Source organism: Medicago sativa, chromosome 5 (genome assembly GCF_051527215.1).
Source record: "Medicago sativa cultivar Bolivia chromosome 5, Bolivia_mono, whole genome shotgun sequence".
Taxonomy (NCBI): domain Eukaryota; kingdom Viridiplantae; phylum Streptophyta; class Magnoliopsida; order Fabales; family Fabaceae; genus Medicago; species Medicago sativa.
Genome location: NC_140753.1, coordinates 30,116,068 through 30,143,584, shown reverse-complemented (window position 1 = coordinate 30,143,584; position 27,517 = coordinate 30,116,068). Strand labels below are relative to the sequence as shown.

Here is a 27,517-nt window from a genome sequence, read left to right as displayed (position 1 = left end):
CAAATTATATTATAATCTTCGATCATAAATTATACGATGGTTGTCTGTCCTCGTGAGCTTAACTCAGTTGGTTTGGACAATGCATAAAATATGCAAGGTCTGCGGTTCAAATCCCGGCCATCACAAAAAAATATGATGGTTGTCAATGTCTTACGCACCTCTCTCATTTGTTTATGTTGGTTCATGTCATAGAAATTCTATTTAAATCCCGGCCATCACAAAAAAAATACGATGGTTGTCCATGTCTTACGCACCTCTCTCATTTGTTTATGTTGGTTCATGTCATAGAAATTTCTATTTAAATCCCGGCCATCACAAAAAAAATACGATGGTTGTCAATGTCTTACGCACCTCTCTCATTTGTTTATGTTGGTTCATGTCATAGAAATTCTATTTTTTTAAGTAAAATATATTATTGGAGTGCAAAGTGTGTTAACAACATTTATATTTAATCTTTCAAAAAAAAAACATTTATATTTATTAAACGTACTTATTACAAGTAAAATCGTGACTGGTAAGCAAAATATAATGTTACACAATTGTTATTTTTCAAGTTAAGTTTTATTAGACTTTCTTATTTTTTTAAAAAGATTTTTTTGATTTTTTTTATGATTATTCTCAATAAAAATAATGAACAAAACAATAATAAAACATAATAATTTCATTGAATGTTTTTTTTTTTAAAAATAAAAAAATCAGAGACCAATACCAAGTGCAGGGACTAATATAAAAAAATGTTTAAAGTGCAGGGACTAATGATATTTTTAAGTTAAAAAGTTGATTTTTTTTGTCTTTTAGTGTGCCACGTGGCGTGTCATGATTGGTCCACGTGGCACACCGTTAGTTTTGTTTTTTTTAACAGATACTTAACAGAAGGACTAATGTCAAAAGTTTTATAAAGTGCAGGGACCAAAGCTAGAATTGAGTAAAAGTGCAGGGACTAAAGACACGTTTAAACCATAAATAATTTGGATTGCAAATAATCAAGATGCATGGTCTTAAGAATTTTTTTTTTTTTTTTTAAGGAAGGTCTTAAGGATTTTAGTGTCTTTCATAAATCAATAAAGTTATGTCTTTTAATTATTTAGATAGATTATACAGTTTTTTTTTTTTGAAGAGAGATAGATTATACAGTTAAAACTCTATAAATTAATAATGTCAGGACCGGAGAAATTTATTAATTTAGAGAGTTATTAATTTATCGATAAATTAATAATTATTAATTTAAAGAGTTTTTAAGTAATTATATTGTTCCTTAAAAAAAAAGTAATTATACTGTACATACCAAACAAAAAGGCAAATTAGTCTATGCCTCTTAGAATTACGTTGCAGCGAACCTTGAGACTCAACGTAAATTAGTAACTACTGTGTTCATATGCATTGGAAACAAGAGGAACAAATGTGTTCAATGTATTCTTAATATATTTTTTTTCTTCAGTTTCTATGAATTATTAATTTATGATTTTCTTGGGACCGAAAATTATAAAGGGATCTCCCGAAAAATTATTATCTTATTATTTTATCGAGTTTTTCAATTTTTTACATTGGCCCAAGTCAGGACCGGACAAATTTATTATTTTAGAGAGTTTATTAATTTACCAAGTATTAAATTAAAGAGTTTCGACTGTATATCTTTCTTCTTGTATTTTTTGTTGCAAAGGATTTATTCATTATCAAATTTCTTTAAAAATATATATTTACTAAATAAAAATAACAATTTTGATGCCTCTAAAAAATAATGTTCAAGATTGTCGTCCCTTCCGTCCACCCTAATGATTGACTACCCTTGTCTAAATGATTCGAGCATCTCTTCATTATTTGTCTCAAGATAACAAACCGATCAATTAATATAATTTGTTTCAAGATAACAAATCGATCGATTAATATAAATCTATGTCTATTCTACAGAGAATACATGATTTTGAGATGAATTTTTCTCTTTCAATTATACTCTTAAATAAATTTGTCTACAAGAATACTGAATTTGGTGTCATTTAAAAAGATAAGGATTTATATTCTATTTGATATATTGGTTGTGTCATTGAAAATGTAAGTATAGTTTTTTCAAAGGAAGAAAATTATAATTTGTTACAATATAAAAGTGGCTTCAATATGTAAATCGTCTTTGTAAGTTCGCGTGTTTTTTGTTTTCGTACCTGTATCTTTTTTTGTTCTAAAACAACCCCTGTAAGTTATTAACGTTTTACTTTTGGTCCCTGTTATCATCATATGTTACAAAAATGCATGTGTCTTACGGTGGCTGACGTGGCGACGTGTGACATGATAAATGATGCTTATGTGTTGTTCCTCAATGCTAGTTAGAAAGTTAGAGGGACCAAAACCAAAAAATGAGAAGACAACAAATCCAGAAAGAAAAAAATCCAGAAAAAATAATCCAGAAAATTCTTCATCATCATCTTTCTATTTCTTCTTCATCATATTTAACACGAGCTTCAACAACATTCATAAAAATTCGGAAAAATCAATAAGAAGTGCAAACCAAATATTAATCTAGTCAATCATCAAAGACCAAACCAAATAGATTCCCAAACTTTTAGGAATTCAAAAATGGAAGCTACAAGTGATTCGAGGAGGATCAAAGCATGCTTTGATACCATGTTAACAATACATATACATAATAAAGAAAGAAAGAGGATGAGAACAACAATAGAGGCTAGGGTGTTACAAAATACCAATAGCTTAATGTTATAAAAAATTACTAGAGAATATATATACTCACTCCGTCCCTATATCTAACCACTCATTTGACTTTATTTTTGTCCCTAAATCTAAACCCTTTTTCAAATGACTAGATGCATTTATTATTTTTTCCTAAACATACCCCTAATTAATAATACTAACTTGTTTTGAAATTTAAAAAGTCAAATTTAATACATATACAAACAAAGGACAATATGGTAATATTAACACACAAAACAGACATAATAATTACACTGTCAGTCTTTCTTAAGAAATGTGAAAAAAGCAAAGAGAGGTTACATTAAGGAACGGAGGAAGTAAAATCTAACAGACTCTAATAGACTCTAAACTAACAGGTTCAATATCATAGTCCATTACTTTATTATCTAACATTTAACACTATTAACAACTAGACTTAATAAATGAACTAAATTGATTGAACGTTATAAAATTCAAAGACATTATAACTATTTCGATTAATCTATGGATAAAACTGATATATTCCTGTAAATTCAAGAACAAAAAGTTAAATTCACTCTGTCGCGTCATTTTTCGGAGATCAAGGCTATTTGATTAGCTTATTGACTCACTAACTATTTCACGACTTTTGAAAAAAATTTATTTAAATTGGGGGTCCGGGGGTTGGTTACATAAAGGGAAGGTATTAGCACCCTTTATGTCCGTAGTACTCTACGGGAACCTTTTAGTTTTATTTAAATAATGTGCTATAACTTGCTTATTTTGGAAAAAAGGAATTTTAAGTGATTAAAAAAAAGAGGACCTAATTATCTACATTTTATTGATTTGGAAGGACAAAGTCCTCTGCCTACGTACCCGTGAGGGATCAAAACCTCGTAGTTCGGGGTTAGAAAACTGACGTTTGATTGGTTGTGTGTTTTTTATTAGTTTGAAAATGGTTTTAAAAATGAAAAGCCAAGTGGCAAAATAAATATTTGTTTGTGTTTTTTAATATAAAAAAAAATGACTTGAAATATGATTAAATTGATTGAAGTTTGATTAAGAAAATAAAATAAAAAAAACGTCACTTGATTTAGGATCAAGGTTTATTTAAAAAAAAAATATTTTTTGTGATTTTTTTTTGAACTATTTGCATGTTTTTGTTGTTTTCAAATAATTGGAATAAGAAATAAACTAACGGAGCATAAAATAAACGCGTAGGTACCTTATGGTGGCGTTGGACCACCACTAGGACCTTTAACCTAAGCTAGCAAGCATGAAAGATAGAGACATACACACACGCACGCACACATGCACCTAGGCTATTACAAAAACCCTATTAATACATTCTATGGTCTGCGAGAAAATAAGTAAATTACATTAAGCCTATATTTACAGTCTAAAATCCGACGAGAACAACTTGCAAAAGCGATAAAGATGCATGAATGAATTACATTAAAACCTAAACATACATTCTAAGATATGCACTTGAATTATTTACATCAAACCTATATGTACATTCCGAGTTCCATACGTTAAGAAATAAATGACACAAAATAAATATGTATGCAATAGATAAACAAATGATAGGTATGCAGCCTAGTCTAATAAACATAAGAATAATGAAATGCAAAAGAAAAAAATGCAAGAGAAATTAAAATGCATGAATAAAATTAAAAATGATGCAAAAGGGGGGTGCATGCAGTAAATGGGGGTGTAGAAATAAAAAAAAAAGGATCGGGCTTAAGGAAAAATGAACCGGGTCGGTTTGTATTGCAGATGGGTCGGTTCAATGGGTTTGGGTCGTGGGTACTATATATAGGCTGTATGCTGATTTTTCATTCACTTCCACACAGATTTCTCTCTCTATCTTCCTCTTTTCTCCTATCGCTCTGTTCTCTCTCTATTGTTCATCTTTGCTCAAGAGCATAACAAAATTCCGGCGGGGTTCAAGCAAGAACCCAGGTTCCGGCGACAGGTAGGGTGATGGAAGGTGGTAGCGCGGCGGCCGGCCGTCGCAGGTGTCGGGGCCGCCGTCGTAAACTCTTTTTTTTAATTTTTCGTTTTAACTGCTTCTACCCTCTTCTTTTTTTTGATTGATTTTTGTTATGCTTATTCCTACTCCCTAACCCTGAATTTCACCTTAACAAACCTCTAAACCAAATCAACAGACCCTAAACCTACAAAGGGATGAAAAAAGACTACCTTTTAGTTATTGGAAATCGGTTCTAGTTCGGTCCTGTCCCTCTTGAGTTTTGGCCGATTCGGTTTGTGTTGTGCCGGACTGGATTTGTTGCGTTGGCTTCGTGTCCGTGACCGTTGCAGCGTTGTGTTGCGTCTGTTCTGTTATGTTGTGTTGTGCGATTGGGATTTTCGTCTCTGCTGGTTTGTACGTCTTCAGGTTCCTTCTTGCGTGTTCTGTTGGTCCCCTTCATTCTGTGTGTGCAGGTTGTATTTATAATACTGGATGTGAACTTAGGGTTTGTTACGAAGAAGCCACAAGTTTCGTGGCTTGGAGAGGAATGCAGGGAATCCGGTGCTGGATTAGGATGAGGTTTGCGGAACATGAACGAACCTGGACTTGAATTGGGATCCAGAAGAAACAGAATGCCCATCAGTTTTGGATGATGAATAGCGTGACAGGCTGTTTCGATTGGAACTGGGGCGCGTGACAGCTTTCTTGGATGGATGAGGACACTTTTTTTTTGGATTTTATGGACAAAATAAAAATAAAATAAAATAAACAAAAAAAGAAAAATTATGCAGACTTTTGGATTTATCTAAAAAAAAATTAACAAAGAATGACTTAAAAAACAAATTAATAAAAAACAAATTAATTTTAAACAAGAAAAACAAATTAATTTTAAACAAGATAAAAGATGGAGATAACGACCAATAAAAAGATATAGAGAGAAAAGGGGCCGACTCGGAATCTAACATGAGGTATTTTAAAATACCTCTCTGCCAAATTTTTAGCGAAAAGACAGAGATTGATCTAGGTCAAAGGGCGCGTGTCGGTGTATGAATGTACGATCTTTAGGTCAAAAATTGGGGTATGACAGATGCCCCTATTTAAGTTTCTTCGTCCGGAGATTTGAAGATGGAATCCTTAATTCGATCGGAGCGAAGAGACTTAAATACAAAGTACTCCAATTTTTGACCTAAGATGCTATGAATGCTTCGTGAAATGCTTGTATGAATGCAGGACGACAAAGTTGACTTGACTGAGACGAGAAACAACGACGGGATACCCAAATCTGTTGAAGAATGGGATCCGACTCCGCTAGGGGAAATGTAGTTTCACTGGGGAAAAGATTGTCTACTACCGTATTGGTTTGGAACGATAGCTTAATGAAGACAAAACTTTTTAGCGATATCACTTGAACAGCTAACGCTGTGGAGGACACTGCTAGAATTGAAATTGATATTGAAATTGATTAGTGACATCACTGGAACAGCTCACGCTGGGGATGACACCATTGAAATTGAAATTGAAATTGAAATTGATTGAAATTGAAATTGATATTGAAATTGATTAGTGACATCACTAGAACAGCTAACGCTGGGGATGACACCATTGAAATTGAAATTGAAATTGATTGAAATTGAAATTGAAATGGAAATTGATTAATGACATCACTAGAACAGCCAACGCTGGGGATGACACTATTGAAATTTGAAATTTGAAATTGAAATTGATTGAAATTGAAATTGAAATTGAAATTGAAATGGAAGTTGATTAGTGACATCACTAGAACAGCTAACGCTGGGGATGACACTTTTGAACTTGAAATTTGAAATTGAAATTGATTGAAATTGAAATTGAAATTGATTAGCGACATCACTAGAACAGCTAACGCTGGGGATGACACTTTTGAACTTGAAATTGAAATTTGAAATTGATTAGTGACGTCGTGATAAATACGACCATGCATGAATGATGTTGCGTATGATGTGTATGAATGAAAGTAATAATGCGTGAATGTGTGAATGGATGAATGAATATAATGAGTGTATAGACTAGATTGTGCTAGATGAATTTGATGAAACGAAACAAGGCAGGTAAGATGGGAAGCGGATTAACATCACAGTACATACACTCGGCAAACTTCATTGGAGATGATATTATTGCGAACAAAATCGAGCCGTTGACAGGGTGGAGTCTGGCACAAGGTAGCAATTGATGCCCCTGGGGATAAAGCTCATTGTTGACCAAAAATCTGGGAGAAGTCGCCATTTGTAAACCAACACAGAATGCTCTTCCAATGACCCACCTTAGTCGTCGTGCCCTTTCTTGATTTGTTCGTTTCTTTTGTTTTGTTTTTTTTTGAATCCCTAACTTTTGCCTGGATCGCCCTTTCGGGTTTTCAATCCACCGGGAATATATTCTCTTTTTTGTGCCCCTAATTTTTGCCTGGACCGCCCTTTCGGGTTTTCAGTCCACCGGGACGCTCTCTATTGCCTAAGTCGCCTTTTCAGGTTTTCGACTTAGCGAGCTCGATTTTTTTTTTTTTTGAAGGCTTCCCACAGTGTCTAGCCATATGCCCGTTTTAGTAGGATTTAACCACCCTTGAGGGGAGTGTCGATGCACACTTCTTTTACTCTCGAGCTTTATAATGCACTTATTCGTTTATGCCTTTTAGAGATGTGAAAAAGTTTTAAGAATTTTGCTTCAAAATATTATCATCAAAGAAAATAGAAGAAAATTTGGGAAAACGAAATAAATGAGAATTCCAAGTAAAAGGGCACAGGCTCAAATTTTATTGATTGAATGGTGGCCAGCCAAGGGCGAGACTCCATAGATCCTTTACAAAATTTTGAAAAAATGGTAATTTAAAATGGAGAGGTACTTTGAACTTCATAACCCTAAATTTCAAACAACTTTGAATTCCGCTGCTTTTGATACTTCAGATTGGAGATTCTTTGATAGCAGGTATGTCCCAAGTGGATTGTGCCAAACTGGATGCAGTTACTTTGTCTTTTCTTTTTATCCTTAATTTTTGCATAGACCGCCCTTTCGGGTTTTCAGCCTATCAGGATGATTTTCTGTTTAATGTCTCTAACTTTTGCCTGGACCGCCCTTTCGGGTTTTCAGTCCACCGAGACGCTCATTCTTGCCTAAGCCGCCCTTTCAGGTTTTCGACTTACCGAGCTGTTCTTATAATTTTTAGACAAAGTATTTCTTGACTGCATCCGCGTTTACAGTACGTGGAAGTTCTTCACCATCCATGGTTTGAAGAGTCATGGCACCACCGGAGAAGGCTCTTTTGACAACATATGGACCTTCATAGTTAGGCGCCCACTTGCCCCTGGAGTCTGGTTGGAAAGTAAAAATCTTTTTGAGCACAAGATCACCTTCTTTGAATTCACGGGGACGAACTTTCTTGTCAAAAGCCTGCTTCATCCTCTTTTGATATAGTTGACCATGACACAGGGCAGTCATGCGCTTTTCCTCAATCAGATTCAATTGATCATACCTACTTTGGACCCATTCAGCCTCTGATAACTCAGCTTCCATCAGAACTCTCATTGAAGGAATCTCAACTTCTACGGGAAGTACAGCCTCCATACCATATACCAAAGAGAAAGGAGTTGCCCCTGTTGACGTGCGTATGGAAGTACGATATCCGTGTAATGCAAAGGGAAGCATCTCATGCCAATCTTTATATGTCACCACCATCTTCTGGACGATCTTCTTTATGTTCTTATTTGCAGCTTCGACAGCACCATTCATCTGAGGTCTGTAAGGCGAAGAATTATGATGCTCAATCTTGAAATCATCACATAACTCTTTCATCATCTTGTTGTTTAGATTTGTCCCATTGTCTGTAATGATCCGGTTAGGGACACCGTAGCGACAGATAATATGATTCTTGATAAACTTGACCACCACTTGCTTGGTCACATTAGCATATGATGTTGCTTCAACCCACTTGGTGAAATAGTCAATAGCCACTAGAATGAAGCGGTGCCCGTTTGACGCTTTTGGTTCAATCCTTCCAATCATGTCAATGCCCCACATAGAGAAAGGCCAGGGAGACGAAAGAACATTGAGTGCAGTCGGCGGCACATGAATCTTATCGGCATAGATCTGACACTTATGACATTTTCTGGCGTGTTTGTAACAATCAGCTTCCATCGTCATCCAATAATAACCCGCTCTCAATAGCTTCTTAGTCATTGCATGCCCGCTTGAATGAGTTCCGAAGGAGCCTTCATGTATTTCATGCATCAATAAATCAGCCTCGTGCTTGTCCACACATCTAAGCAATACCATGTCAAAGTTTCTTTTATACAAAACGTCCCCGTTCAGGAAGAAATTGCCAGACAGTCTTCTTAGAGTCTTCTTGTCTTTATTGGATGCCCCGAGTGGATACTCTTGACTCCGAAGGAAACACTTGATATCATGGAACCATGGCTTGTCATCAGCAACTTCTTCAGCAGCGAATACATGAGCAGGTCTTTCAAGACGTCTGATGCGGATCAATGGCACTTCATTCCAACGATTTACTTGGTACATTGAAGACAAGGTAGCTAGGGCGTCTGCCATCTGGTTCTCATCACGAGGAATGTGGTGTAGCTCGACTTTGTTGAAGAAGGTCAGTAATCGTCTTGCATAGTCTTTGTAAGGAATCAGGCTGGGGTGACGAGTCTCCCATTCTCCCGTGATTTGATTGATTACAAGGGCTGAGTCACCATAAATGTCAAGGATCTTGATTCTCAGATCGATGGCTTCCTCAAGACCCATAATACATGCTTCGTACTCTGCCATGTTGTTTGTACAGTCAAACGTCAGCCTAGCAGTGAAGGGGATATGTGCACCCTCAGGAGTGATAATGATGGCCCCAATTCCGCTCCCATAAACGTTAACAGCTCCGTCGAAGATCAGACCCCATCTTGACTCAGGATCTGGACCTTCTCCAAATAACGGCTCGTCACAATCTTTCATCTTCAAATACATAATCTCTTCATCAGGAAAGTCGAACTTGATAGGCTGATAATCCTCAACTGGTTGGTGAGCCAAATGATCTGCCATGACACTCCCTTTGATTGCTTTCTGGGTACGGTACTCGATGTCATATTCAGATAACAACATCTGCCACCGGGCGATTCTTCCTGTTACTGCAGCCTTCTCGAAGATGTACTTGATCGGATCCATTTTAGAAATCAACCAAGTAGTATGATTAATCATATAGTGACGAAGGCGTTTGGCAGCCCAAGCTAGAGCACAACATGTCTTTTCGAGCATGGAATATCGAGACTCACAATCAGTAAACTTCTTGCTTAAGTAATAAATAGCGTGCTCCTTTCTTCCAGTTTCATCTTGTTGCCCGAGTACACAACCCATAGAATCTTCTAACACAGTCAGGTACATGATCAGAGGTCTTCCTTCAACTGGAGGGATAAGGATTGGAGGTTCTAGCAAATACTCTTTGATGCTGTCAAAGGCTTTCTGGCACTCTTCTGTCCACACAATACCTCGCTCTTTGCGGAGTAGCTTGAATATCGGCCCACATGTTGCAGTCATATGAGAAATAAAACGGGAGATGTAGTTCAGTCGTCCGAGAAACCCTCTTACCTGTTTTTCTATTTGTGGAGCGGGCATCTCTCTGATAGCCCTGACCTTGTCGGGATCTACTTCAATACCTTTCTGGCTGACAATGAAACCCAAAAGCTTTCCGGATCTGACGCCAAAGGTGCACTTGTTAGGATTCAAACGGAGTTGATACTTTCTCAGTCGTTGGAACATCTTCAGCAAATACTCGACATGCTCATCTTCAGTACCCGATTTGACAATCATATCATCTACATAAACCTCAATCTCTTTGTGCATCATGTCGTGGAAAAGAGTAGTCATACCTCTCTGATAAGTAGCACCTGCATTTATTAACCCAAACGGCATTACTCTGTAACAAAAAGTGCCCCAAGGGGTAATGAAAGATGTCTTCTCTCTATCTTCTGGTGCCATTTTGATCTGATTGTAACCGGAGAAACCATCCATGAAGGAGAAAACTTTGGACTTTGCAGTGTTGTCAACTAATACATCAATGTGAGGTAATGGAAAATCATCTTTGGGACTAGATTTGTTCAAATCACGGTAATCAACACACATTCTGACTTTACCATCCTTCTTCGGAACAGGCACAATGTTGGCGAGCCACTGCGGGTATTCTGATGTGACAAGGAAACCTGCATCAATCTGTTTCTGTACTTCTTCTTTAATCTTGAGGGCCATATCAGGACGGGCTCTTCTCAACTTCTGCTTGACTGGTGGACATTCAGGCTTCAACGGCAGACGGTGCACCACAATATCAGTATCCAGGCCTGGCATATCTTTGTACGACCAAGCAAATATATCAACATATTCTCTGAGAAGTTCTATCACTCGCTTCTTGACACTTGCTTCAAGTGATGCCCCAATCTTGACCTCTTTCCTGTCCTCTTCAGTACCCAAGTTGATCACCTCTATTGCTTCCCCATAAGGCTGAATGACTTTTCTTTCTTGTTCAAGTAGCCGAGAGATTTCGTCGGGAATCTCTTCATTCTCTTCCTCTTCCGCCTCATAAACAGGGGATTCAAAGTTGGGAGAGATCATGGGGGTATGTTGTTCAAAGGGTTCATTGATGTTTAATCTGCACATATGATTGATGATTTTAGAAAATAAGTAAATGCAGATTTTTCGAAGGTGATTATATTTTTTTGGTTTTTTTGTATTACCATTTTTCAGAAAAAAGCACAAAAGAAAAAAAATAAAACAAAAGTCGGGAACAAAACGACATTTTTATTTAATTGATGATAATTTTTTGAAGCAAATGGCCCTAGATAAATTCACTTTCGCTTGGGGCGGGGCGAAAGGATTTTTTTGAAAAAGCATAAAAAACAAATGCATTACTTGGACAAGTGAGCAACAAAAGGAACATCTACAGCGACCCAATTGTGGCTAGACCCTCCATGAGTTACGAAGCTTCGTGGTATCCCCTCAGGATTGTCTTCAATGATATCATTGGCTTCTGACAGGGCATTAATAAAGCCCGCACTGTGGAAAGTATCTCTTGCTGGCACGACGATATTCCAAGGCAAATCAGTTGACGGAGAGAAACCCAGACCTTCTCGACGCTTGTTCTCTGGCAATTCTATCAACTTCCCCCAGCTTGCAGATCCTCCAGCTTGCACTATGCTCTGAGCATCTTTTAGAGAGGAAATAGATGCTTCACTCTTCTTGGTATTCTCTTTTTCTACGGCAAGTCCCTGGAATGACGTCCCCTCAACACTGTCGGCCTTGATAAAAGAGAAAGACGACAAATGGCTTACTAACAGGGCTTCCTCCCCATTCACAGTTATCAGCTTCCCATTATGCACAAACTTCAGCTTCTGGTGCAATGTAGAGGTTACTGCGCCAGCTTTATGAATCCAAGGGCGACCTAGCAAGCAACTGTATGATGCCCGAATGTCTATCACTTGAAATGTAATCTGGAAGATCTGCGGCCCAACTGTAATAGGCAGATCCACCTCCCCATGGACATCCTTCCTCGAACCATCAAAAGCTTTTACCATTACCTCACTTCGTCTCAAAGGTGTACCCTTGTAAGAGAGCTGGTCATAAGTTGTTTTGGCCATCACATTTAGAGACGAACCGGTGTCTATCAGCACATTTGACAAAGTGTCGGTTTTACAATTCACAGATATGTGCAAAGCCAGATTATGGTTCCTTCCTTCTTTCGGAAGCTCTTCATCACTGAAACTCAGGTTGTTGCATGCAGTGATGTTCCCCACTATTCCTCCGAATTGACCAACAGTCACATCGTAGTCCACAAAAGCTTGTTCCAGGACCTTCATTAAAGCCTCCTTGTGAGCATCAGAATTCAGCAGTAGCGACATTATGGATATCTTTGATGGAGTCTGCATCAGTTGATCAACCACCTTGTACTCACTCTTCTTGATTAGCTTTAGAACCTCATCAATCTCAGAATTTGCATTGGTCCCACTAGACTGACCGATATCTTTGACTGCACTGGGATCTTTAGCTTGGGTCTCCTCGACTATCGGAGCACTAGCTTTCTTTGGGAGCACCACAGGAACAATACGCCCATTTCTTAGCACTCTACTGACTTCAGCGACATTCCCTACAGACGGCAAAGGTGGTATTGGAACTTCACGACCGTCCTCTATCATAGTGGCATTGTACTTATAAGGAATGGCTTTCTCAGAAGCATAAGGCATCGGACCAGGCAAACAGATCACTAGAGGAGCAGCAACTGACTTTCGACTGTCGTAGAATATCTCCAAAGGCTCCTCTGAAGTTATAACACATACATCATCGCACTTTCTTTCAACAACAAGTTCTCCTTGGTCTAAAAGTCCTTGAATATCATCTTTTACTTTCTGACAACCTTGAGGATCTAGAAGACACACTTCACAGGCGGCATGATCATGTTCAAAGAGAGACGCTTGACACATCTTGGTATGTATAGGGACCAAAGGTGTCCGGATGTGTTGGACGTTCAGGATGAGATGAGTCTTCTGGCAATCTTCGATCATGTTGACAGTTGTGGTACCATGGTTTGGCAACGGATTGGTTTGAACATTCGGTGCTGAGTCTGTGAAGGTTATCTTCTTGTCATTGATTAGCTTCTGAACTGCATACTTAAAGTTATAGCAATTTTCGATATTATGACCTCGGCCTCCCTGATGAAAATCACAAGTCTGGTCAAGTCTATACCATGCTGGCAATTTTTCTGGCACTGGAGAAGGTGCTCTGGTCTGGACCAAATTCTTTTTGAGTAACCCTGGGAGTAATTCTGCATAGGTGACACGGGAATCGGGTCAATTTGCATTTTTCGTGGTTGAGAATGTTGTGGTTGATAGGGTTGTTGTTGATATGGACGTTGTTGGGGATATTGTTGAGGGTATTGTTGTGGAGGATATTGTTGTGGATGATGATATTGTTGTGGAGGATATTGTTGAGGGTATTGTGATTGTTGTGGATATTGTGGGAATTGAGGTTGTTGTGGATATAGTGGGAATTGAGGTTGGCCATTTGGTGGTTGGATGGTATTGGCAGCAGGTGTGATGGCAGCAACGTGTTGATAGGCTGAGTAATTTTGTTGAGGTCTCCCATGGGTCACCATACCGACCTCTTGTTCTTTCTTTTTCGGGAGGTGATTCCCAGACTTCTTGGTTCCACTTGCAGATGTCCCTTCTTTTACTAAACGTCCTTCTCGGACTCCTTCTTCCAGCCGTACACCCGTAGCAACCATCTCAGCAAAGTCCTTGGGAGTACCTCCGACCATATTCACATAATAAAACTGATTGAGAGTTTTTAAGAAGAGCTTGGTCATCTCCTTCTCTTCTATGCGCGGGCTGACTTGGGCAGCGGCATCCCTCCACCGCTGGGCATACTCTTTGAATGTTTCTTTGTCTCCCTGAGTCATAGCTTGTAGGTCACTTCGATCTGGGGCCATATCCACATTGTAACTGTATTGTTCCACAAAAGCATCACACAGATCTTGGAAAGTTTGGATATTTGTTTTATCTAGATTCATGTACCATTTTGAGGCAGGATTAGCCAAACTTTCATGGAAGAAATAGATAAGGACTGAATCATCCTTGGAATAGGCAGACATTCTTCTCACATACATTGTTAGATGTTCCTCAGGACAGGATTTTCCCTTATACTTCTCGAAGTCTGGTACTTTGAACTTGTGGGGTATTTGAACATTTGGCACCAGACAGAGATCATAAGCAGTCTTCCCAAATACTTTCTTCTTGTGGAGGGCTTTCACATCTCGCTGAATTTCATCATATTTTTGCTGCAAGTCATTCATTCTATCATAGGCTTCCATATTCCCTGAATGGTAGATGGGCTCTTCTTCTTGTGGAATGGTATGCATCACCGGAGCCGAATAGGTCATAGCGGCTGGAGGAGCTCCTACCAGAGATGGAGGAACATGAGTTGCATTTTGACGAGTAGGCATCGGAACTTCGGTCATGATAGGGCGGAATACTTCACTGAGGCAAACTGGCACGCCCCAAGAACGACCTTCTGGCATAGAACTTGAAGCTTCACACACAATGGGACGGAGTATTTCGCCGGCAGTGAAAGGCGAGAACCGAGGTGCAGAACGTTGCGAAGCAGAGTGCATCGGAGTATCTGCACATATTGTCCATCCAGGGGTAGCAGAGGCAGCTGCAGAGGCGGAGGTTTCGGCCTGAGTTCTGACTGGAGGAGGAGGCGGTGGTGCTTGTGCCTGAGATTGTGCTTGAGCTTGTACTTGAGCCTGAGCCAGTGCTTGAGCTTGAGCTTGTGCTTGAGCTTGTGCTTGAACGAGTGCTTGAGCTTGTGCTTCAGCTTGTGCTTGAGCTCGAGCCTGTGCTTCTGCCATTGTCTTCATCACTTCAGCCATCTCGTCCATCTTAGTTTGCATGGTTGACACCTCTTCGCGGAGCACTCGATTTTCTTGTTCGAGATAATCCATCTTCTTCTTAACGTTTGCTCGAGTGTAGATAGTGCGGGTGGGCTTGTAGATGATACGTGGGGCCACCTTTTGAAACGAGCTGACTTTTTTCCTTCTGGAAAAGAAAATTTGTGTGAGACTCTGGCTTTGAAACTATGGAATGCAAAATGATGCATGATTTTATGCAAAAATAGACACATTTTTATTTACCGAAGGACTTATATAAAGCAAATTTGTAAACAAACAACTTAAACATTAATAAATAAAGTTTTTACAAGATAATTCCCTTTCTAACAACCAAGCCAAGGGATAGACTTACAAATATAAAACTTTACAAGATAATTCCCTTTCTAACAACTAAGCCAAGGGATAGACTTACAAATATAAAATATAAGACATAAGACAGTAAACAACTCTGGAGGAAACTTTGATCATTCTAGGGAGACGGATAAGAACATGTGTTGGCAAAGAAAGCACTTCGTTTCTTCTTATGTCCCGGGATTTGGCCAATTATGGCCTCCTTCTCTTCATTCAATCTAACAATTTCCTTCTTCAACTCGCTGATATCCCAATCCTTCTGTTCCAGTAGGCCCATTACACATTCATTCTCGCGTACTACTTCTTTATACTCATTTGTCACTCTTGCATTCTCTTCCATCAACTCAGCTATCTTTTTCTGATATTCCCTTTCAGTCTCAAGGGTCATCGGCATGGGTGGCGCTGGAGTAGTTGCGGACAAGAACCTGGTGAGCTTATAAGGCATTCCAAAGTCAGTGGATCGATCAATAACCCATTGCGTATAGTCTGCATGGACGGCCCCCGTCCGCTTTCCTAACTGGCCTCTGTCTCTCCTCCGGACGGCGTGCCAAGCTCGTGCAATTTGACGCCTCATTCCCGCAATGTCACTCTCATTGTGGTAATATATGTTCTCCAGATGAATGCTGAGAGGCTTTCCTTCCATGGGGAGTCTAAACTGGCGTCTAGCAAGGACCGGATTATAACTAATTCCTCCATACATGCCCATGAGCGGTACATTGTTGAACAACCCGCAGCTATCAATGATGGTTCCCTTGTCGTAAGCTGGTTCATACCACACCACCTCATTTGGAGTAAGGGCCATGAGTCTCTCTGACCAACGGAGGCCATCTGGGTTGGTGGTGAAACGAGGAGTTCGGGGTAAATGAGAGGTAATCCATCTATAGAGCAATGGTGCACAACACTTGATAAGTCCACGACCCGCTAGAGTACGTTCATGGATGGAGTGATAGGTATCGGCTAACAAAGTGGGAGCAGGGTTTTTTGAAAGGAATATTGAAATGGCATGGATGTCGACAAAGTTGTTAAGGTTGGGAAAGAGCACTAGGCCGTAAATGAGTAAGGCAAGGATGGCATCAAAGGCGTCAGCACTGGACATTCTGTAGAAATAGTCGGCTTTTTCGTAAAGGAACTTGGTAGGGAGACCTAAGAGTTTGCTATTAGTGGTAATATGGTCTTTCACTTCTGTAGTTGGTAAATGGAGAGCTTCGGCGATGGTTGAGAATTTGGGAGGATTTTCAAGACCACTGAAAGGTACTTGGTTGAGCACTGGTCGATCAATCCAAAAAGAATATTCTTCTAGAGTGGGAACCAATTGAAACTCTGGGAAACCAAAGCAATGATACTCTGGGTCATAGAACTGAACAAATGTGCCAAGGAGTCCTTCGTCAACCTTCATCCTGACAATACCGAGGAGATTCCCATGGTCCTGATGGAAACGGTCCGAGCATTTCACCTTATTCCCTAGATCCCTTAACCTTACAAGATCAAGCTTCCTGAAGCTATACTGCTTAAGCTTCCTTGTTTTAAAAGTCATATCTACAATGTTTACAATAAAACTAATATAAGTCCTTCAATATTTTGATGAATGGAAAAAGTTTTCATGAATGAATGCATGGATGTATGATTATGCAAGGAAACATGATGAGGTTCAAGATATACAATGTTGGAGCTTAGGGATAACAACGCCATTTGGTAAGGACTAAGGTTTCCATTTGCACATGTAACAAGGGTTCTATCAAGGTTCCCAAAGTTTTCAACCACGTCCGAATATTTGTTAGGCGACGAGAGTACTCTCGTTCCAACAATATTCATCGGTTAGTCTCGTTTGGGTGTAGTATCGCGTGTCAACCAATACGAGAGTACTCTCGACTAGCCACCGCACTACGTCCTAAAAGGCCAAGATGGGTTAAAGGTGACTAAAGGTTCTCAACTTCGACGGTCACTTGAAAGTAACATGCCATACGCGAGTACTCACGACGACAAAAGTATACCTCCAAGATCCCTCCATTGAGTGGGTTATCACATGTACCAATACCGAAGAGTACTCTTGGCATGGAAACTATGATTATACCCGATCCTATCTTAAGTTCCCTCAAGTCCGGGTGTAGGACTTATCTCACCACTCACGTTAAGAAAGAAGGAAGAAGAAGAGAGAACATATACAAGTATTTCCATCTTTTATTTTTTTTGTTTTCGATTTTATTTTTAAGCAAGTTATAGCACAAATATTAAATAAGACCAAGTTAGGCTCAACCCACTTAGGGGGGTCCCCAGCGGAGTCGCCATTTCTGTCGCGTCATTTTTCGGAGATCAAGGCTATTTGATTAGCTTATTGACTCACTAACTATTTCACGACTTTTGAAAAAAAATTATTTAAATTGGGGGTCCGGGGGTTGGTTACATAAAGGGAAGGTATTAGCACCCTTTATGTCCGTAGTACTCTACGGGAACCTTTTAGTTTTATTTAAATAATGTGCTATAACTTGCTTATTTTGGAAAAAAGGAATTTTAAGTGATTAAAAAAAAGAGGACCTAATTATCTACATTTTATTGATTTGGAAGGACAAAGTCCTCTGCCTACGTACCCGTGAGGGATCAAAACCTCGTAGTTCGGGGTTAGAAAACTGACGTTTGATTGGTTGTGTGTTTTTTATTAGTTTGAAAATGGTTTTAAAAATGAAAAGCCAAGTGGCAAAATAAATATTTGTTTGTGTTTTTTAATATAAAAAAAAATGACTTGAAATATGATTAAATTGATTGAAGTTTGATTAAGAAAATAAAATAAAAAAAACGTCACTTGATTTAGGATCAAGGTTTATTTAAAAAAAAAAATATTTTTTGTGATTTTTTTTTTGAACTATTTGCATGTTTTTGTTGTTTTCAAATAATTGGAATAAGAAATAAACTAACGGAGCATAAAATAAACGCGTAGGTACCTTATGGTGGCGTTGGACCACCACTAGGACCTTTAACCTAAGCTAGCAAGCATGAAAGATAGAGACATACACACACGCACGCACACATGCACCTAGGCTATTACAAAAACCCTATTAATACATTCTATGGTCTGCGAGAAAATAAGTAAATTACATTAAGCCTATATTTACAGTCTAAAATCCGACGAGAACAACTTGCAAAAGCGATAAAGATGCATGAATGAATTACATTAAAACCTAAACATACATTCTAAGATATGCACTTGAATTATTTACATCAAACCTATATGTACATTCCGAGTTCCATACGTTAAGAAATAAATGACACAAAATAAATATGTATGCAATAGATAAACAAATGATAGGTATGCAGCCTAGTCTAATAAATATAAGAATAATGAAATGCAAAAGAAAAAAATGCAAGAGAAATTAAAATGCATGAATAAAATTAAAAATGATGCAAAAGGGGGGTGCATGCAGTAAATGGGGGTGTAGAAATAAAAAAAAAAGGATCGGGCTTAAGGAAAAATGAACCGGGTCGGTTTGTATTGCAGATGGGTCGGTTCAATGGGTTTGGGTCGTGGGTACTATATATAGGCTGTATGCTGATTTTTCATTCACTTCCACACAGATTTCTCTCTCTATCTTCCTCTTTTCTCCTATCGCTCTGTTCTCTCTCTATTGTTCATCTTTGCTCAAGAGCATAACAAAATTCCGGCGGGGTTCAAGCAAGAACCCAGGTTCCGACGACAGGTAGGGTGATGGAAGGTGGTAGCGCGGCGGCCGGCCGTCGCAGGTGTCGGGGCCGCCGTCGTAAACTCTTTTTTTTAATTTTTTCGTTTTAACTGCTTCTACCCTCTTCTTTTTTTTGATTGATTTTTGTTATGCTTATTCCTACTCCCTAACCCTGAATTTCACCTTAACAAACCTCTAAACCAAATCAACAAACCCTAAACCTACAAAGGGATGAAAAAAAGACTACCTTTTAGTTAATGGAAATCGGTTCTAGTTCGGTCCTGTCCCTCTTGAGTTTTGGCCGATTCGGTTTGTGTTGTGCCGGACTAGATTTGTTGCGTTGGCTTCGTGTCCGTGACCGTTGCAGCGTTGTGTTGCGTCTGTTCTGTTATGTTGTGTTGTGCGATTGGGATTTTCGTCTCTGCTGGTTTGTACGTCTTCAGGTTCCTTCTTGCGTGTTCTGTTGGTCCCCTTCATTCTGTGTGTGCAGGTTGTATTTATAATACTGGATGTGAACTTAGGGTTTGTTACGAAGAAGCCACAAGTTTCGTGGCTTGGAGAGGAATGCAGGGAATCCGGTGCTGGATTAGGATGAGGTTTGCGGAACATGAACGAACCTGGACTTGAATTGGGATCCAGAAGAAACAGAATGCCCATCAGTTTTGGATGATGAATAGCGTGACAGGCTGTTTCGATTGGAACTGGGGCGCGTGACAGCTTTCTTGGATGGATGAGGACACTTTTTTTTTGGATTTTATGGACAAAATAAAAATAAAATAAAATAAACAAAAAAAAAAAATTATGCAGACTTTTGGATTTATCTAAAAAAAAATTAACAAAGAATGACTTAAAAAACAAATTAATAAAAAACAAATTAATTTTAAACAAGAAAAACAAATTAATTTTAAACAAGATAAAAGATGGAGATAACGACCAATAAAAAGATATAGAGAGAAAAGGGGCCGACTCGGAATCTAACATGAGGTATTTTAAAATACCTCTCTGCCAAATTTTTAGCGAAAAGACAGAGATTGATCTAGGTCAAAGGGCGCGTGTCGGTGTATGAATGTACGATCTTTAGGTCAAAAATTGGGGTATGACACACTCTCCAGATTAGTTAAGACTATACTGCATCCCTACTTAATTTAAATGACTTAGACACACATTTACAAATGAAGAATCGTAGAAATGAAAAATGTTACTTTTTTTATTTTACAAAAAATGAAATATGTTACTATTATTGGAAACATTGGCTAATATGATTTTTTAAGTGTCCTTAAATGAGTTTGAAATTTTGATTGTGAGCGTATAAAAATCATTTGCGTTTTACATGTACTTGTTTTATATGATAAAACTAAGATTTAGATAGGCTTATGAATAATAAATTTATAAAAATTTAATTTTGATTAATTTTTTTTAATAATTTTTTAATTGAGATTATAGGTATAAATATTTTGCATTTTTATAGGTTTAAATATGAAAACCGACCTTGTAAATTCGTGTATTTTTAGTTTTCGTCTATGTATTTTTTTTTGTTCTAAAACAACCTCTTTAAGATATAAATGTTTTGCTTTTTGGTTCTTGTCGTCACCATCTATTACATAAACGCATATGTTTCTAACGACAGCTAACGTGACAACGTGTGACATGACAAATGATGCATATGTGTCGTTCCTCGATGCTGAGTTGGAAAGTTAGAGGGACCAAAACCTTAAAACAAAATTCGTAAAAGGACCAAAACCAAAAAACGAGAAGACAACAACTCCAGAAGAAAAAAAATCTAGAAAATTCTTCATCTTCTTCCTTCTATTTCTTCTTCATCATCTTTACACCACCTTCATCAACATTCATAAAAACCCGGAAGAGAAAAAAAAAAAAAAAAAAGCAAAACAACAACAACAACACCATCATTTAATCACTACACCTTAAAGAATTTGAAATGATTTTTAACACTTTTGTATAAAAACCTTAAAGATTACGTTCAACATGGATGAAACTTCATTTCAAATAGACAAAATTAATAAATAATTTTGAAACACATTTTTTTTAGTTTATAACATTTATTTCACAGTATCATAGACCAATTTGATAGATAAATTAAATAATTTAGGGATAATTTGATATTGAATTACACTCTTGACCCGAGAAAAGTAACAGAAGAATTGAAGCGAGAAGAAACTACACATATTACATTACACCAGTAGTTAATTAGTAACAACTTTACACAAGCCCAAGCCATAAAAACATACAATTATATCCTACATTCAAACGCACTATGAAATATATCAAAACTAGTGCACATATATTTACATAAAAATATCCTACACCGACCTAGCAAATTTTTTAATAAGCCGACCTACGGTTATCCAAAAAGAAAAACATAAAAGTGGTTAAGATAGCTAGCTGGTAAGTAAACCTAGCTTGCTTATAATCTATACGTTATACCCTAGGAAAATAGTGGTTAATTAGTTGTAATATGTACGAGTAGATGTTGGAGGCAAAATATAGAAGAGATGCTCAAGATCATCTTCAGGTGGTTGAAAATAGCCATTTTTGGGAGCTTCTTTTTTCCTTCTTCCAAATGAAAATGGCTTCTTCTTTGGTGGTGGAGGTGGCACCAACGCTGTATGTATCTGGCACTCCCACCTCGTAGGGGTTGAACAACCATTGTTCATCTCTTCTTCAGCTTCAAACCCTCCACCGCTCATCTTGTCTTCTTATTGTTCCTTACTTCAAATGTGAAATACTAATATATAATACTCGTGCGTGTAACAATATATTTGTATATAATAATTGATGTATGAGCAATGTGGAAGGTAAGTGTTGAGTGAAAGTGTATTTATTTACTTATGGTTGTAAGTGTGTGAGCGTGTGTGTGGCTTGTTCTGGAAGAAGCTGGGGTGTTATACATGTGTTTGTGGTTGTAGTGGTGACAAATAAGCATTTTTTCTCTTATACGTGTCACCAACTTAAAAGAGACAACACCATGGTACTTAAAAAGTTTCAAAAGCGCGCCTTCACAAGCTTTTTACAGTCCATCCATCCATACCCACATTTACTTACCATTTTTTTTTTAAATTCTTTTAATTGATTTAGTGAATTTTCATTATATTTTTACACATATTTTTATGGATTAAAAAAATTATTTAATTATGGTTTTTAGTGATATTTTGTTGTGAATTCGGTAACTCCATATCTCACATCAATTAAATTTAGATTTGTGGGACAAGTATCATCGACAACCAATAACTAAAATAACTATAAGCAAGAGCAACAATTTAGATCTAATCTAGAAATCAAGTGTAAAGCAAAACCACAATCAAGCTAAAGAATAAACAAAATAAAGAGAGTAGACCAAAAGAACAACACCAATAAATGTTTACTCAATTCGATCCAACAATGACCTACTCTGAAGGAGAGATTGATCTCTATAATCCATTATCAATGAGTTCTTTACAAAGAGATACGAAAGGTTACAAAAAAATAGTTTCAACAAACTCTCTAAGAACAAGCCTAATTTCTAGCCATTTCTCAATCTCTTCCCATGAACTTTCACTCACCCAAAATGTTTTTCAATTGTTTCCCAACTTTAGAATTCAACCCTCAAAAGAGAATCAACCATTAGCCTTTGATTTCCTAAGGATCTTCTCTTTTAGTTTTCTAAGACTCACCCAAGTTGCTCACAAAAGACTCTCCTTTGATGTGTTTCCCAACCCCATGAATCTCTTCTTAAAAGGCACCAACCTTATTCCAAGAGTCCCTCTTTGGGTTCTCCAAGACGTACATCTTGAAGCTTTGAACCTCATGACTCAAAGACCATCAAAACCTAAATGCCCTAAAACTTCCCTCATTTGGTTCTCATGAGATCCACCAAGCTTACCCACCAAATGGGTCAAAGAGTGCTTATATACTGTTCAAATTCAGACAAAATCGTATCACGATTTGTCAGAATCGTGCTACGATAAAGCTCATACATAGTATTGTACTGCACCTTTATACCAAAATTGTGTAACAATTTTCTAAATTGTATTACGATTTGACTTCCATCAGCTTCCTCTCAATCCTATCTAAAAATCATGTCACAATTTCAACTTCACCCAAAACACAAAATTTGAGTCATTTCTCGACATATTTAATTACGATTTTGTTTGATGTTAATCTTTTTGAAAGGATGGTTTGATATTAACAAAATCTGAAGTATCCAAGGCTGTCTTTAAAATTTGAAGTGCTTAATGCAAACTAAAATATTAAGATTTTTTTCTAGTAACACACCAAAAATATCATGTCACACCCAAATTTTAAATTTAATCTTAATAATAAAAATTTCCTTTTCATACAAATTTTTCAAAATACCCTTTTTTTCATCTCATCTAAATCTTCACCTCTCTCACAACCATTCAGAGAAGGTGACCAAGCTTGACGAAAAGCTTAATGCTTAAAGTACAAAATCTTTGAGTAATATTCCATTTATCTTTTTGTTTTTGCTAGTTTTTTTTTTCGGTTGTCAAAGTACCCTTTAAAAATAAACTGAACCTAACCAAATGAAAAAAAAAACACGAATTGTGACTAGACTAGCAGTACTGGAATGGAAATGAAACATACTGGTTCGGTTTAGTAAGATTGATAATTTATCATGCGGTTCAAAAGTGGTTGGGGTGGCTTCAATATTTCATAATGATGGTTGTCAAAATCTTCTTCATTTTGCGGCCTAATAGGAACGGAGAGTGACGTGGAGATAAAATAAATTTAACACAATTTGGTTTGCATGCATGGAAGGCAAGAAACCTTATAGAGTTTCCATTGGAAGCATTGGTAGAACATATTAAAATGTGCACTTGAATTGCCTTCATTCAAAATTGTCAAACCTTGTTATCTTTTGGAGTACTTGGGGTTAGTAGGTAGAATTTGATGAATCTGCTTGGTTATCGAATTTGGGCGAGTGTGGTGGATTGAAAGCTTTTTTCCTGATGGCGTTTTTTCCCCTTGTCACTTGTTGATGTTGGTGTAGGTCGTAGTTTTGATTTGTGATTTGAAGTTTGTATAGGTGGTCACATACTCCCGCCCAACCCACTATTAGACGGTAAAAAACGGGGCAGAGTGGTATAGGCCAACTTGAGGTGGTAGGGTCAAACACACCCCTATCCCGCCACAACCCGCTTTTTCAACAAGATAAAGCAGGCGGACCAACTAGAGGGGTGGGACTTAAAACCTCAATCAGTCCGCCTAAAATGATAGGTTAAACGGGCGAGTCTGGAGGATCAGGTCCGTTTTTCCACCCCTACTCAAAGTGGTGGTAAATTATGTAATCAAGTGGTTATTATTTAACCCATTTGGGTTGGCCTAGTGGTATTGGCCTGAAACCTGGGAGTGTGCTCCTCCTCGGGGTCTCAAGTTCGATTTTCTCCGGTGTTAATTTAAGTGGATTAATTTAGCTTCTTCAAAAAAAGTGGTTATTATTCTGTTGGTGAATTTAAATCCGCATTGTTTTTACTTTGGCTGCAAGTTATTCAGGGGAGATAGTAGCGACTGTCTAGGCATATTTTCAGTGCTGGAGATGCTGTCCCACGAGGATATTTCATCAGTTTGGTAGTCTTGCAGTTGTGGTGGTGACAGGTGCTCCTGCTGCAGATGCCTGACGTAACTGTTCTGCATAATTATGCAGGTTAAATTTTGGATTTAAGGTACTGGGTTTACTTTTTCTCTTGAGGAATCAGTTGAGGTATAGCTAGTGGTGTTGTGAGGCCTCTAATTGTATTAGACATGTGCTTTGGTTGTTCAGCAAGTGGCTATGTGTGATGCCTAGTGGTGCTGAAGCATAGCCAGAGAAAATTTGCATTTTCTATTTTGAGTTTTGTGAATCTTGTGTTGGTGATTTGAGTTGCATTCACTGGCGGAGCCAGACAAAAAAGTTTGGGGTGGCCGCCATCTCACCATCAAAATAAACTAAAATATATAAATCATATTAAACACAACATATTTAAGTCGTAATAAACCAAAAATCGATCATTCAATATTGAAACTACATAATATAATAAAGTTGTTCATTACATACCTAAAGATGCACTTTACGCTTTCCGAGTGCCTTGAAATCCCCTTTCAATATAAACTGACATACTATCTGCTAGATACTCAGGTCCCATCTTGTTTCTCAACTTAGACTTGATAATTTTCATTGCCGAAAAAGATCTTTCAGTTGTGGCTGTAGAAACCGGAAGAGTCATAATAAGACGCAACAACCTATCAAGCAACAAGTAATTTTGGGGTTGTCCACTGACAGGAATGATGGCAGCCAAACATGAGCATAATTCTTGAATAGTTGATAAATTTTTGAAAGTTGATGATTGGCGAGCCTCAAAAAGGAAATGTCGAAGATGAAATGGCAAATTAATCTTCTCTTGATAACTAAAATCCATGGGATAATACTTTTCAACAAGAGTGCATATAGTGTCAATGTCAAAAGCTTTATATCCATCCTCAGGAGACAAAGCACAACTTAGAGTCAACAAATCCATTGCTTGCTCACTAAATCTACTATTCAACTCTTGTAATTGTTTGTCAATGGTAGTAAAAAAAATTTCAACTCTAAAATAATGCTCTATTGTTACCTGATTCTCTTCAAGGCGAGAACGCCCAAATCTTGTTGTTGAATGACAATCATTGAGGTCGGGAATCTCAATATCATGCTTTTCACAAAAAGACACCACATTGGCAAACAACTTATCCCAACCATTTTCTCTCAAATCTTGAATAAGAGCTTTTGTTGAACGAACCAAAAGCATAGCATTAACAACATTCTGAGATTGTTTTTGCAAGGCTTGACAAAGCAAATCTGTTGTCCCCATAATTTCTTTCATCAAATGCAAGATAAATATAAAATCAAAAGACTTTAAGTAATTGTAAGAACTATCGGCATCCGCACGTTGGGCAAATTTCTTTGCATCTTTTGCAATGATTTTCAAAACTGTACAAGTTGCTTTATACATACTTATCAAGCTACAAATAGAGTTGAAATGTGAACTCCAACGAGTATCTCCAGCTCTTTTCACAGTACCAACTTGGTTTTTACCTTTACCAGATACAATCTCCCCAGTCTCTAACAAATTTGTGATTTCTTTTGATTGGGCAGCTTGTAACTCATCATGGCGTTTAGTAGAAGAACCAACAACATTGACAACAAAAGCCAGCTTCTCAAAGAATTGATGAATTGAGGCAACTTCTCTTGCTGCAGTAACTAAGGCAAGTTGCAACCGATGAGCACATTTTAGATACCGGACATGGGATAGTTTTCTAATTTTGATTGAAACCGCCTTTGTGCTTTCCCGATACCGGACATCGGATAGTTTTCTAATTTTGATTGATAAGGACCCCATTTTAGATACGCTCTTCGGATGGCATCCTTTTGATTTGGTGGATATTGCCAAATTGGAATACGTTTTCCTGGATCCCTTTCTAAAGAATTCTCAATGTCATCTGGATCAACTCTATTAACCTTTAAAGGACGAGACTCATTTTCTTCAATTATTGGATTCTCATGAACTTGTTCAGGTTCGGATGAAGAAATTATAACTTCTTCTCTTTGAATATCAACGACCTTCCTCTTGAAAATAGTATCGATTCTTTGATACTTCATCTTAACTTTTCCAACCTGTTAATTGCAAGAATCAAACCAACAAGATCAGGAACAGAACAATCCTTTTGAGTTATTATTAAGTTCAGCTTTCTAGTGTTCATAAAGTCATACTGAGATAGTCCAAAACCCAACAACATATACTACGTTTTTTTTTATTAATGTCAATTTTCCAAACTTTCCTACTAGATTAGCATCAAACCCAACATAGCAACAACAGAACAATTCTCAGTACACAAACTTTCCACCGCTCATTAAATTAACAATTCCAAACTTTCCACCGCTCAAATAAATTCTCAGTACACAAACTTTCCTACGAATTACAATAAAGCAACAACAGATTTGCCTTAAACTTTCCTACGAATAAAGCCTTAAATTCCACCGCTTAAATAAATTCTCAGTACACAAACTTGCCTTAAACTTTCCTACGAATTACAATAAAGCAACAAGACAAGACAATAACCACATATTTTATCATGAGATTAAGAACCAATTATAATTTTCTCAAAAAAACCCATTCCAGCTTCTTCGTACACAAACACAATCCGAACAACACAACACAACAGATTTGTAAGCATACTAGATGAAAGAGAAGAGAAGAGAAAGCATACAGATTTGGTGTGGACGTGTGGTGGCTGTCTGGTGGTGGTGGATCAGATTTGTAAGCTTGGTTGGGAGAGAAGAGAAAGCGCGTTCCCTTTCCCCTTCTGATTCACTGAAAAAATTGATGCCTAAGTGTGAAATTATGCAGGAAAATAATAATTATAATGAAGGGTAAAATAGTAATT

At 37.6% G+C, this 27,517-nt stretch overlaps 2 protein-coding genes and 1 pseudogene across 2 annotated transcripts; all 3 read right to left on the bottom strand.

Moving 5' to 3' along the window:
* Nucleotides 1–11,422: 11,422 nt before the first annotated feature.
* Nucleotides 11,423–14,393, bottom strand: LOC146921668 (uncharacterized; annotated as a pseudogene).
* Nucleotides 14,394–15,351: 958 nt separating this feature from the next.
* On the bottom strand, nt 15,352–18,195 carry LOC146921667 (uncharacterized). The gene has a single exon (XM_085714990.1). It carries the CDS (start codon nt 16,963–16,965, stop codon nt 15,550–15,552), a length of 1,416 nt encoding a protein of 471 aa, XP_085571116.1. The 5' UTR covers nt 16,966–18,195; the 3' UTR covers nt 15,352–15,549.
* A 7,013-nt stretch (nt 18,196–25,208) lies between these two features.
* LOC146921666 (uncharacterized) lies at nt 25,209–27,496 on the bottom strand. Its single transcript, XM_085714994.1, has 4 exons — nt 27,341–27,496; nt 26,088–26,747; nt 25,708–25,931; nt 25,209–25,339 (listed from the first exon to the last, which is right to left on the bottom strand). The coding sequence occupies exons 2-4, from the start codon at nt 26,470–26,472 to the stop codon at nt 25,292–25,294; spliced, it is 657 nt and encodes a 218-aa protein (XP_085571120.1). The 5' UTR covers nt 26,473–26,747; nt 27,341–27,496; the 3' UTR covers nt 25,209–25,291.
* Nucleotides 27,497–27,517: the final 21 nt, after the last annotated feature.

Excerpts from the sequence above, each read along its gene's own strand:
- LOC146921667 (XM_085714990.1), bottom strand. The coding sequence starts at position 16,965 with ATGACTTTTAAAACAAGGAAGCTTAAGCAGTATAGCTTCAGGAAGCTT.
- LOC146921666 (XM_085714994.1), bottom strand. The coding sequence starts at position 26,472 with ATGGGGTCCTTATCAATCAAAATTAGAAAACTATCCGATGTCCGGTAT. Across the intron at positions 25,932-26,087 it reads CTCTATTTGTAGCTTGATAA|ATTTGCTTTGTCAAGCCTTG; the intron begins GTATGTATAAAG and ends TGGGGACAACAG. Across the intron at positions 25,340-25,707 it reads CTCGCCTTGAAGAGAATCAG|GTTGTTGCGTCTTATTATGA; the intron begins GTAACAATAGAG and ends GTTGCTTGATAG.